The sequence below is a fragment of the Ranitomeya variabilis genome, chromosome 1, assembly GCF_051348905.1.
Source record: "Ranitomeya variabilis isolate aRanVar5 chromosome 1, aRanVar5.hap1, whole genome shotgun sequence".
Lineage (NCBI taxonomy): Eukaryota > Metazoa > Chordata > Amphibia > Anura > Dendrobatidae > Ranitomeya > Ranitomeya variabilis.
This window is the reverse complement of record NC_135232.1, coordinates 1,010,469,363-1,010,482,923: the sequence shown is the minus strand read 5'-3', so window position 1 is coordinate 1,010,482,923 and position 13,561 is coordinate 1,010,469,363. Positions and strand designations below refer to the sequence as shown.

The 13,561-nt window shown below is 44.8% G+C and overlaps 1 protein-coding gene across 13 annotated transcripts in view; it reads right to left on the bottom strand.

Moving 5' to 3' along the window:
• Window positions 1-878: 878 nt before the first annotated feature.
• WDR17 (WD repeat domain 17) overlaps window positions 879-13,561 on the bottom strand; it is a 158,934-nt gene continuing 146,251 nt past the window's right edge. For 12 of the 13 annotated variants that reach the window (XM_077279529.1, XM_077279528.1, XM_077279534.1 and 9 more), the window contains 2 exons: window positions 12,239-12,422; window positions 879-1,503 (listed from right to left, as the gene is read on the bottom strand). In XM_077279529.1, the coding sequence (XP_077135644.1) occupies window positions 1,384-1,503; window positions 12,239-12,422 (304 nt within the window). In that variant the 3' untranslated portion in view covers window positions 879-1,383. Of the gene's footprint in view, window positions 1,504-12,238; window positions 12,439-13,561 lie in introns of all 13 variants that reach the window. The other variant, XR_013220017.1, reaches the window with a different exon arrangement.

Genomic DNA, 13,561 nt, shown 5'->3' with positions numbered 1-13,561 from the left:
GTTTCGCGCTGCTGAAGGAGATCCAAGGGAAAAATCTAGGAGACGCGATAAAACTTGATGCTGTTTTATTATCAATGCGTTTCAAAGTCATCTGACGTCTTCATCCAGATATAACCAGAGTCAGGGAGCTGTGATTATATCCTGATGAAGACGTCTGTTGACTTTGAAACGCGTTGATAATAAAAAACATCAAGTTTTATCGCATCTCCTGGATTTTTCCTTTGGATCTCCTTCTGCAGCGGAGAGGAACTACAAATTATCCACAATCCTATTCCTTTCAGCATTGCTTACCCGTGGATCTGCAGCAGCTGATTTCTTCAAGCTTCATTCTTGTGTGCTACTCAACTGCGCCAAGTGAGCCAATTCCCTGCTTTTACATCCCCTCCTATAGGAAAAGACCCTACTGCGCTTTCTGTCCTCAGTTATCTCCAACAATCCAGATTCGGTGTAGGGGAATCTTAGATTTACATCTAATTTTTATTTTACCCCTGTAGCAGAAAAAAGTCTGATAATGCCCAAATTCACACACGCTTTCTGATTAGTCAGAGTTGTGATTAAAAAAAACTGTCTCTCCATTGCCTGGGGTGACTAGAAAGCTGTACCAGCTGTGATCTTTCTGCTATCGCCCTCTTACACACAGAACCAAGCAGTGAAACTTTTCATCTTGATCCCAACATGAAAAAAAGCTGCACCCTGAATTATGCCCCCAGATCCTGGTATCACTGGAAAGCTCAGATTTTGGCCTTTAGGCTGTAACATTCCAAGCAGCAATCATGAAGTATAGAGGGATTAGTAGCAGCTGCCAGGGACAAGTTTTCTTCTGGTGCCATAACGGTGGAGCCAGGCTCCTATAACAACAATAGCCACAATACCATGGCGGACTTTATAAGCTTTATTCTGTAAATAGAACATCTGTATAAACCAAGGGAACATCTATGATAAAATGTCAGTAATGCAGATCTTTACAGCCAGTGGTGAACTACACAGTAAAGGAACAGTACAAATCTGTGTGCTAAATCTTTACATTACTTATAAATGGTAGTAAATGTCACAGTTTCATTGCCTGGCCCTACAGCACTGGAATACCCACCGAGCAGCCTATACTGAGCAGTGTGAACAGAAGCTAGTTAGTATTACTCCACATATACAGTACGTATGGGGAACGTCCTAGACGCAGCAGGACAGGACATGTTGGTCTTTGGCCAGTCAAATGGTCTTCATTTTGTTCTATGTTCATAGATTTGACTTCACCAAACACAAAGGTAAAACAGCTGCATCAGAATGACGGCTGGGAGATCATCCTGCCACCGCTGGCCTTCTGTCCTTGGGTGTATATTTGTGAGAAGCATCTTTATCCTCCACACATCACAGAATAATCCACACTCAGAAAGGGTTTAATCGTATCCCGGTCCCTAAAGGTGAGAATGGGTTAACCTTCGCCCACATTAATGCATCGTTCAGTGATATAGCGGATTTTCCATCTTCTAGAAAGAACACGGGGCCCTGCATGATAAAAGAAGAAAATAATCACTGGAAATGCAGATTAAATATATAATATACACTGATAATTCCTCCTAGAGAGCCGTATACTAATCACAGGACCACAAATGTCAGTGTGACACTGCAAGCAAGAACATCCCTGCTGTGCGGGGTGCAGGGGCTAGAGGCAACACTCTTAGCTGCAATAGTTGTAAGTTATACGAGAAAGCAGAAGAAGAAAATATATTCAACTAAGTCCAAATGTATAAAACCAAAGTTTCCACGTGGCATCCTTTTTTTTTTTTTTGCATTGGTTCAATAGGAAACTGCTGTGGCTTCCTATACAATAGAAAAAAAGGTATTTAATGTATACTTGCCCTATAGAGACAAAAGAGACATTCTTTTGACTACATATAACATATACACCTAAAGCTTCTCCTGCTAGATAAGACAAATGTAGGGCTTGGATACAGGCAGCTGAAGTGAAAGTACTTTGTAGAAGACTGAATGACAGTAAAATTCAAAGGTTTTAATCAATAGATCTTAGAATAAAAATAAGTTCCACAATTGGGTATGTTTTAAAAAAGCAAACAAAAAACTATACAAAATTTTAAGTTTTTACAATCTTTAGGGGTAGGGCTAAGTGTAGGTTCCAGTTTATTTAAAGGGAATCTGTCAGTGGGTTTTTGCTATGTAATCTGAAGACAGCAGGAGATAGAGACTAAAACACAAACTTCAGGGATGTGTCACTTGTCAAAATGCATGCTGTTTACTAACTGTGAAGGATTTATCACTAAGAGATTAACATTGCCGGACTAGTCCAGCAACTACCGTATTTTTTGGACCATAAGACGCACCCCAAATTTTCAGTAGGAGAATGGGGGAAAAAAAACTAATGCGTGAAATGGGGGGCCATCTTACAGTCATGAATTCAGCTTACGGGGGGGAAGGATTGGCAGCAGAGTCACAGGGGGTGTTTGGTGGTCCGGTGATGATATGACCCAGACTGGTGCACAGGTTCGGCGGTGCGGGGGGGCTACGGCGGCATTTTGTGAAAACCCGGAGCCCCTGCACATCCATTGCTGTGATGCGGTGGTCTCCAGGAAATCTCATCCCAGCCTGGTGCGGCTGGTGCTGCAGGTTCAATGGTGCGCAGGCTATGGCAATATTTTGGGAAAGCCCGAAGCCCCCACACTTCTATTGCCCCGATGCTGTGGCCTCAGGGAAAGTGGCCGCCAGAGGGCGCATACGCAGATTGAGATCTCGGGTACGAGACCTTGATCTTGTCCCGAGATCTCGGAGCCGAGATCTTAATCTGCGCATGCACCGTCTCCGGTGGCTATTTTCCCGAAGGCTACAGCATCGAGGCAATAGAAATTTGGGGGCTCTGGGCTTTCACAAAATGTCGCCGGAGCCTCCCCACACCGCCGAACCTGCCAAACCAGGCTGGGATGGGAGCGAGATCATTGCCCTGCAGTGTTGGACCACCAGAAGAATGGCCTGACTCCTGCTGCCACCACGCTAACTGTAAGTACATTCCGACTATAAGACGCACTCCTGTTTTCCCTCAACATTTTTTGGGAAAAAAGTGCGTCTTATAGGTCTGAAAAATAGGGTAAGCACCTCAGTCTATGGACTTTGTACATACAGTGCCTGGTGTGGGAGGGGGCAGCTTTCCCAGCCATCATTCTACATCTAAAAGCTCTGATTGTGTCAGAACGCCTGTACCATCATGCTGCTCTCAGATAAGGTAGCAAAAACCTTATGACAGATTCCATTTAATACTTACATAAAATAATCACACAGAATAAACCCAAAAACTAAACCCAGACATATCAGTACGTTCAGCTGGCAAAGAGAGAAGCTCTGCTAATTACTAAGCCAAATCTTCTGAAGTTTCTGGCCAAGTCCTTTTTTAACTGACTCCTTCCTGTCATTTGCCGTATATGCATGTCAGAAGTGGGGAGAAGTCTTATGCAGCAAGATCACGCATACTGAGCAATTGCCAGCTATTATGCACAGCAGACACCTGCCGGTAACTAATGCAATGTTGCAGCAGCATTTGCTATAGAGCCTCAAGATTTCCATGTACGTTCCTTCCTTTAAAGGGATTGTCCCAAGAACAAAGTATACTTTAATCAATTGATCTTGGGATAACAATAAGTTTAACAAACAGATATGTTAAAAAATGCAATCCCATGCTGTAATGTCTGTATACTCTCTTTTGCGTCCTTCCCTGCCCAGGAGATGTGGTATGATCAGACCATGTACCTGTACGGTCAGACACAGCCGTTACACGGTACACAGCAGGGGCACATTTATAAGATTATCTCAGCACAGGAACATTTTATTTAAAGGGATCATCATTTAACCCCTTCATGACCTTGGGATTTTCCATTTTTCCGTGTTTGTTTTTCACTCCCCTCCTTCCCAGAGCCATAACTTTATTTTTCCGTCAATTTGGCCATGTGAGGGCTTATTTTTTGCGGGACGAGATGTACTTTTGAACGATACCATTGGTTTTACCATGCCTTGTAACAGAAAACGGGAAAAAATTCCAAGTGTGATGAAATTGCAAAAAAAGTGCAATCTCACACTTGTTTTTTGTTTGGATTTTTGCTAAGTTCACTAAATGCTAAAAGTGACCTGCCATTATGATTCTCCAGGTCATTACGAGTTCATAGACACCTAACATGACTAGGTTATTTTTTACCTAAGTAATGAAAAAAAATTCCAAACTTTGCTAAAAAAAAAAAAAAAAAAAATTGCGCCATTTTCCGATAATCGTAGAATCTCCATTTTTCATGATCTGGGGTCGGTTGAGGGCTTATTTTTTGCGTGCCGAGGTGACGTTTTTGATGATAGCATTTTGGTGCAGATACTTTCTTTTGATCGCCCGTTATTGCATTTTAATGCAATGTCGCGGCGACCAAAAAAACATAATTCTGGCGTTTCAAATTTTTTTCTCGCTACGCCGTTTAGCGATCAGGTTAATGCTTTTTTTTTATTGATAGATCGGGCGATTCTAAAGGCGGCGATACCAAATGTGTGTAGGTTTGAATTTTTTTTTATTGATTTATTTTGATTGGGGCGAAAGGGGGGTGATTTAAACTTTAATATTTTTTTCACATTTTTTTTTTAACTTTTTTTTTTTTTTTACTTTTGCCATGCTACAATAGCCTCCATGGGAGGCTAGAAGCAGGCACAGCGCGATCGCCTCTGCTACATAGCAGCAATCTGCTGTTCTCTGCTATGTAGCAGAAAATCGTAGTTACTTACCGATAACGGTATTTCTCTGATCCCATGATGGCACCACGGAGAGAGGGGTCCGCCCCCAGGGACAGGAAACCTACAGGTGAAAAAGGGCGTACCTCTCTCCCACATCAGTTGGTTTACAGAGCCTTTTATACAGAACTTCAGCTGCAACTCAACATTTGCACAAATTAAAACTTAACCAATTTAACTTAACAGAGGCACCGTGACTAAAGCTAATGACTAATACATTATAGTGTGCACACCTGTGTGTGAAAAGGGAGGGAATATACGGGTGCCATCATGGGATCAGAGAAATACCGTTATCGGTAAGTAACTACGATTTTCTCTTTCTCCCATGATGGCACCACGGAGAGATTTGCATAGATTGTAACTTTTAGGGAGGGACCACTGCCTCTAGAACCCTTCGCCCAAAGGTGAGATCTGAGGAGGTCAAGTCTAAGCGGTAATGTTTGAAAAATGTAGATTGGGAAGACCAAGTGGCAGCTCTACATATCTGTTGTATTGATGCGCCAGCTCTCTCCGCCCAGGATGATGCCACTGCTCTGGTTGAATGAGCTTTTATATTCTCCGGGATGGTTGTCCCACAGGATGAGTAGGATAGGGTGATGGCGTCTCTTATCTATCTCGCCAACGTGGCTTTCAAAGCTTTCTGTCCCTTCCGTGGACCCTGGAAGCAGACAAACAGAGCCCTATCCTTCCTGCACTCCCTAGTGGCTCATAGATATTGGACCAGACACCTTTTTACGTCTAGGGTATGCAATGTTTTTTCCACCTCATTTTTGGGGCTGGGACAAAAGGAGGGCAAATAGATCTCTTGGGTTCTATGAAATTGTGATGCAATTTTAGGGAGGTAAGCCAGGTCAGTCCTAAGAATGACTCTGTCTTCGAGTATCTGAGTAAAGGGTGGGCATGCGGACAGCGCTTGTATATCGCTAACGCGACGGGCCGAGGTTAGGGCTACCAGGAGTGTGGTTTTTAGAGATAAGATTTTTAAAGGAGCGTCTGCCAGGGGCTCAAAGGGAGGTTTGGTTAGAGCATTTAGAACAAGGTTTAGATCCCAGGGAGGAGTAGTATGGAGAGGAATAGGCCTGGACCTACTTGAGGCTCTAATGAATCTCATGATCCAGTGATTTCTGGCTAGATCTTGGTTGTACAAAGCTCCCAAGGCTGCTACCTGAACCTTTAGAGTGCTTGTAGCTAGACGTTTTTCCAGTCCCTTCTGCAGGAACTCAAGGATTTTCTCTATTGGGATTTCCCCGGTTGGGTCTGCGCCGGATACTGACATGAACTTTTTCCACACTTTCCCATATATTTTGGTGGTTACAAGTTTCCTACTCTGTAGTAGAGTGGATACTAGATTGGGGGAGAAGCCCTTATCGCTTAGTAGCTTCCTTTCAAAAGCCAAGCTGTCATGTGTAGATTCTTTACATTGGGGTGGAAAACTGGTCCCTGGGATAAAAGGTTCGGAGTGTCTGGTAGAACCCAAGGGCTTGATATGGACATTTTTCTTAGCCATGAAAACCATATTCTGTGGGGCCAGAATGGAGCTATTACTATCACTGTTGCTCCGTCCTCCTGAATCTTCCTCAGCACTAAGGGAATGCGGGATATCGGAGGGAACGCGTAAGCGAGACGATAGTTCCATGGAATTGTGAAGGCGTCTAGCGCTACTGGACCCCCCCCCGGGGATCGATTGAGCAGAATGTCTCCACTTTCTGGTTTTGACTGTTCGCAAACAGGTCTATTTCTGGATGCCCCCAACGTTTTACGATCTGGTTGAATACAGATTGTTTTAGCTCTCACTCCCCTTGTTTTAAGCATGTCCTGCTCAAGAAATCTGCAGTTCGGCTTTCTGAGCCTTTTATGTGGAGAGCTGTCAGGGACTTTAGATTGTGTTCTGCTATGTGGAAAATGGATTGGGTTACCTCCATTAATGCTCGAGACCTGGTGCCCCCTTGGTGGTTTAGGTATGCTACCACTACCTGGTTGTCCGAAAAGATTTTTACGTGATGGGAGTAAATGAGTTTTAGAAAGTGCGTTAGGGCCAGTTTTACCGCTAACCGTTCTTTCATGTTTGAAGAGGCTAGCTCTTGATTTTGGCTCCAATTCCCTTGTGCCACTTGATCGTCTATGTGTGCTCCCCACCCCCAGGGGCTTGCATCCGACGTTAGGATTTTTTCCGTCGGTAGTGCCCAAGGAACCCCCTTGGTTAAATTCACTGGGTCTGCCCACCATACTAGAGTGTATCGTGTTTGATGAGATACTTAATTGCCCGTCTAAATTTCCGCGCAGAGACATGCTTGAATCTAATGTTTCCCATTGCAGGTCCCGGGTATGACATTGTGCCCACTGCACTGCCGGGATACAGGCCGTCATGGATCCCAGCAGGGACATCGCTTTTCTCAGAGTAGTGACCGGGAACATTGTCATCTGTAACACTATCTGTGTCATTTTTTGGATCTTCCCCTGTGGAAGATAGCATTTCTGCGTGATCGAGTCTAGGACTATCCTTAAGTACTCCTGTACCTGGGTTGGCACTATTCCGGATTTGGGTATGTTCAGTAGCCAACCTAGACTCGTCAGTGAAGCCATGACCAACTCCAACTGTTGTTTGCAATGTTGGGATGAGGTCCCTACCACCAGGAGATCGTCCAGATAGGGAACTATTAGGACATTCTGTTCCCGTATGTGGGCCATTACTTCTGACATTTTTGTGAATACCTGTGGTGCGATGGCTAACCCGAAGGGGAGAGCCCTGAATTGGTAGTGTTTCACTTCCCCCTGGATAGTCACTGCCAGTCTGAGGTACTTTTGATGGTCCTTGTGAATAGGCACATGGTAATATGCGTCTCGTAAATCTAGAACAGTCATGAAACACAAGGGAAAGAGCATCTTTACACAAGATTTTATTGTCTCCATTTTGAAATGTTGAATCTCGAGGAAACTGTTTAGTCTTTTGAGATTTATGATCGCCCTGTGCGATCCGTCCGGTTTCCTGCGAAGGAAGAGGGGAGAGTAGAAGCCCATACCTTTCTCCTGGTAGTGGACTTCTTGTAACACTCCCTTCTGAATTAAGTTCAAAATCTCTTCCTGAAGAGCTGACTGTTCATGTGATTGTCTCTGAGGTGTTACCATGAAGGAATCGCCGGGAGGGGTGCGGAATTTCAGTTTGAGACCTTCTCTTATTCTGCTTAATATCCAGGGACTGTTTGAAATATTTTCCCAGGCTGGAAGAAAACAGGTCAATCTCCCTCCGACCCGGGGAATACCTTCATTGTGATTTTTTTTATTGTCGGGGGGGGGGGGAAGGGGTTTGTTGAACATGAAGCCTTTGTTCTTATTTCTTTTGTCCTCCCATTCATCTTTGTTCCCTTTTGGGGGTCTCCTCCGCATGAACTTTCTGTTCCGAAAAGGACGCCTGTAAGACTGATTGGGAAACCCGGGAAAAGATTTTTTCTTATCCCCGGCTTTGTCTAAGATGTCGTCTAATGTTGACCCAAATAAGAACTCGCCTTCACATGGTATTGAGCATAATTTAGTTTTGGTTTGCAAATCCCCTGGCCAGCATTTTAGCCACAGGGCACGTCTTGCGGCGTTTGAGAAGGAGGCTGACCTAGCAGCCAATCTAGCTGAATCTACCGATGCGTCAGCCAAAAAGGCTGCCGCACCTTTCATCACAGACACTGACTTTTGAATTGTCTCTCTTGAGACCTTTTCTTTTAATTGGGAATCTAAGTGCTCGAGCCATACCATTAAGGCGCGGGCAGTACAAGTGGCCGCAATGGCCGGTTTTAATCCAACCCCTGCTGCTTCCCAGGAGCTTTTTAAGAAAGTCTCAGCTTTTTTGTCCATCGGGTCCTTTAAGGTACCCATGTCTTCGAAGGGCAGTGCAAATTTTTTTTTAGAGGCCTTTGCTATGGCCACATCTAACTTTGGCGCCTTACTCCAAGATGAGCAGGCTGGGTCATCGAAAGGGTATTTTCTCTTGGAAGTTAAGAGAACTTTTTTGTCCGGTTTCTTCCATTCTCTTTTAATTAGAGAGTGAATTGTTTCATTTATTGGGAACTCTCTCCTTTTCTTTTGTTCCAGACCACTGAACATTATATCCTGTGCCTTTTTTTAGGGCGTTCGTCTACCAGACCCATTGTTGTCCTGACGGCTTTTACGAGGGCGTCTGTTTCTTCGATAGGGAAGCAACTGCGTCCCCCTTCTGAAGATAGCGAAGAGGTCTCGGAGGCTGATGAATCGCTAGAATCGGATATTTTGTTCTCTGACTCGTCCACACTGGATTCAGGGGACCTATGGCTTGATTTGCGTTTTTTCTTTGATGTCTTAACGCCTTTAAGGGCACTCTCAACCTGGCTCCTTATTAGTGACTTTAGGTTTGAGGCAAACGCCGGGGATTCTTCCTGAATTGTTTTCTCTATGCAAATGCTGCCTAGCTTCTTCTCCCATGAGGAAGGTAGCTCTTCCGGGCATATAGCACATATCCTGTGCTTTGATTTGGCTACACATTTCTTTCCCTAGAAGAAAGAGTAACTCCGTATTAAACTCAGGACTTTCACGTAGATCACTCACCTTCCTGTGGACAAGAGATACCATCTCGGGCCTGGGGACTATATCCACCGCTGGATTCGTCACAGGTCGCGTTGTTTTTGCAGAGGTTCGGCTGCGTTGCGACCCCGAGCGTCCACTGCTGCTGCGCTGCTGAGAGGAAGTGTTTCCCTTGCGCTGATGCTGTGCATGCTGGTGCCGCTGTACCTGCACTTGCACAGGAGATGGCTGTATAGTCTCCTGTGCATCCTGCTGCTCCTGGTCGCTCATAGTGGCCTCCGCACTGTGATTAGGGCAAAGGAGGTTTGAATGGTCCCCATTTTCCCGCCTGGAGGCGCTACTTTTATGCCTTGCGCCGCCGGTGGAAGTGGTGATCTGCACATGCGCACTGCTCCTTCACTTAGGGGCAGGTATAAGCGGGGACGCGCTCGCCCCTCAGTGATCTGTCTGCCGGCGCCCGCCCGCACATACGCCCGGAGTCTCCGGGCCAGGCGGCAGTGGCGCCGGCGTTTCAGCGGTCCCACGTGTCCGGCGCCTCCACATACCGGCATCTTCTGCGCCTGGGACCCCATGGGACGGTAGCCGCCACTACCCCCATGCAACGGTACAGAGGCTATTCCTCTGACCGCCGCCACCTGCCTCCTTCCTCTTTTTTTTTTTTTCTTGGGGAAGGCAGACTTGATCCTCCTTCACTGCCTCCCCCCCCACTCACCCTCAAGGTCCGCCGACCCCTGCGGTGGTGCTTCAGGGAAGGAAAAAAGGGGAGAAAACCGCTCGACCCAGCCGTGACAGGGCGCCCCCTGCCAGGAACCGAACTGGATCAGCCCCTGGTATCCCACGAAGGATCTTCAGGTACGTGCTGTAGGTTCCCCGTCAGGGACAGGAAACCAACTGATGTGGGAGAGAGGTACGCCCTTTTTCACCGGTAGGTTTCCTGTCCCTGGGGGCGGACCCCTCTCTCCGTGGTGCCATCATGGTGGAAAGAGAAAATCAGGTGCGCTGTGAGCGCCAACCACAGGGTGGCGCTCAAAGCTGCCGGGGATCAGTAACCATAGAGGTCTCAAGGACCTCTATGGTTACTATTCTGAAGCATCGACCTCCGATCATGTGACGGGGGTCGGCGATGCCATCATTTCCGGCCGCATGCGGTAGTTAAATGCCGCTGTCTGCGTTTGACAGCGGCATTTAACTAGTTAATAGGCGCGGGCAGATCGCAATTCTGCCCGCGCCTATTACGGGCACATGTCAGCTGTTCAAAACAGCTGACATGTCCCGGCTTTGATGCGGGCTCACCGCCGGAGCCCGCATCAAAGCGGGGCTTCTGACCTCGGACGTACTATCCCATTCGAGGTCAGAAAGGGGTTAAAGTTTGAAACTTGCACATTTTATTTTACATTTTTGTCAAATTTGTTATATTTTTCATAAATAAACACAAAACATATTGACCTAAATGTACCATTATCATAAATTCATAATATGCCATGAAAAAAAACAATCTCAAAATTACTGGGATTTGTTGAAGTGTTCCAGAGATATTACCACATAAAGTTACACTGGTCAGATTTAAAAAAAATTGGCCCAGTCACTAAGAGGTTAACACATCCAATTGTGAAGCAAATTTTTATTCCAAGTTCTATTAATGCATGTAATGTATTTCCGGTCCGTAAGTATAACAAATCGCACTCAAACCAAAAGCCTATGTGCTAGCTTACGTGGGTTATTTTTAACATGGACCTCAGGAAAAAAATTGCACCATCATCTAGCTTGGACAGATTAATGATCCAGACTAGTGCATGAAAATATTGGGCAGCTCCGGTGCTCGAACACTCTGCAAAGCCGGTCATACCAGCAATTTGGGGATGCGACTAATCCCATATATTTAGCAGCCCAAATTACTGGAGCCTTTGACGAAAGGTTTCATTCAGCCCATATTTTGAACATGATGAACTGCCCAATATCCAGATATCACTTTTAGGGTTCTCACTCACACAATTGTATAAATTGGATGAGTGCAATTTCGGACCAATGTAATTCAATAAATCGAATGGGAGCGAGAAGAAAAATCCAATGCCACATGGCCCATCAGTACAGCAACCGTTTTTTACAGATACATTACAATTCTATATTATGGGAAATTGTAAAATGTTCGTGTAAAAGATTAATAGCTGCCGAGTAACAAAACGGATTGCACATGGGTGCCAAGTGAGAAAAAAGTGCCACTCTCCTGGATGAGAATAGGGCCAATTATTTTATATGCTTGTGTGACCCCAGCCTAAACCGTTCCTCCACTTTCACAAGAAAATAATTGCAGTGCAGCCCTCGTTGCTTACAGTATAATCGTTTTTCTAAATCACGCTAATGTTTTTGATGATAATCTGCAGCACGGACTGCAGGAACACTATGCTGCGGACTACAATATGCTGCTAGGCTACTATTGTCAGTGTGGGAGAGCACGTCACAGACAACGCTCCCTCTTACACCGAACACTGAATCTAAGAGTAACAAGTAGGACGCTGTTCAGATAAGTGTAGCCTAACCTAGATTTTGGGTGGTGCGGGCTGCAGGTTATCAGCTAAAACATGGAATGGGGCGATATAGGAAAAATATCAGATTCCTGTATTATAATCGTTTTCTTGTGAAAATGGAAAGACCCTGAAGAAGGCACTCCTTGGAGCAAAAACTAAACACAGCATATTGTAGTGTACATTCTTTTACCGTGGGCTGGAAGAACTGTCTGTAAAATTCTGGTCTTCTTAGGAGATCTCCAAATTTACAATGTTATAAACCAAAAAAGAAAAGAAGTGATTGGCTCTCAGTCTGAGGGTCTCGTAACTACATCATGGTTCGTTATGTGAATAGAAGCCACATAATACTTGTGATATGATTGGGTGCCTGCAGCTTTCACTTACCGCATGAACATGTAACCCACCTGTATTCGTAATCCTGTTAAGCAAGACACATGGACATCAGAATGGCTAGGTAGATTGGATCCCGTGACATAGTCTGGGCCTGTCAATCCTTTTATAGGCTCCTCCTTTATTTTCTCAACTATACTTGGATATATCTTTCTTTGTATTTCTGTAGGGGGGGTGTATGGAAGATCATCGCCAGACCTACAAAGTGTAAAAACTATAAGCAGTGACGAAAAAGTTGGATACAACATAGAATTTGTGCTAAACTATATACTAATATGCAGCGTCGGACTGAGGTGCCAAGGGCCCACCAGTAACCAATTCCAGGACCCCACTTTTCAACTACATGCAAATGTGACATTATCCTCAATCACAAATTTACATAACAATGAACTGGGTAGATTGTGAAATGAATAAGATGCTGCCTTCATCTGTACATAGTGATTAAATTATAGTGTGCCAAGAATTGCTCATATAAGAGGGTGGTGGCCCCCCGGAGGATTCTCCTGGTCTCCTGTGGGCCAGTCCAAGTCTGTTAGCCATGTGGTGTATTATTCTATTCTGGGTTGTCTAACTGTCATCTCCAGTGCCTGGTAAATCAGTGTGGGGCCGGTCACACTCCTCTTGCAGCTGCCACTTGATAAAGCTAGCATGTATTTAAACTGTGTTTTCTGAATTTTCACTGCCTATTAGTTGGCCAACCTTGTGCTAGAAACGTGCACCACAATTTTGGTGCAATTTCTTCAGCTCTATGCAGAATGTTAGATCCCTCCCCTCTCAGTAAAGCCACGCCGTTATCAGCTAAGCCACGCCTTGTCAGACAAGGCATAGAAAGTGTATAAAACAAGAGAAACAAGTCATGAAATACAGTTTCAGCCGCACACTAGTATAGAATTCTGTCCCATTTAGCTGAAAAATCATCCACAGTGACATCTGATTATTATTTATATGTGTACTGACCATAAAACCTCAATCTTAGAAAAATTACATACATTACCAATCTTCTTTATACACATTCAAATTATTTTACCTCCAAAATATCTCTGCAGCCCCTCCAAATAACTGTATGTCAAATATGTAGATATATAAGTGTGTACCCACTGTAAGATGGCTGCTAGACCCGTAGTGGAAGAGAGATAATCCTGGAGCAATACTTTAGTACATATACGACTAAAAGGGGTTCATCGGCCATGACAGGTTGATTATGAGCAGCTGAAAAGTTGGGAGAGATGGCTGCTCACCATATCTCTACCCCGAAGTGTGGTTCACTTTGTAAAATGAGGCCTGTTTGTCTCCCACAAGGCAGTGAGTTTGCTAAAAGACTACCAAGATGGACTCTG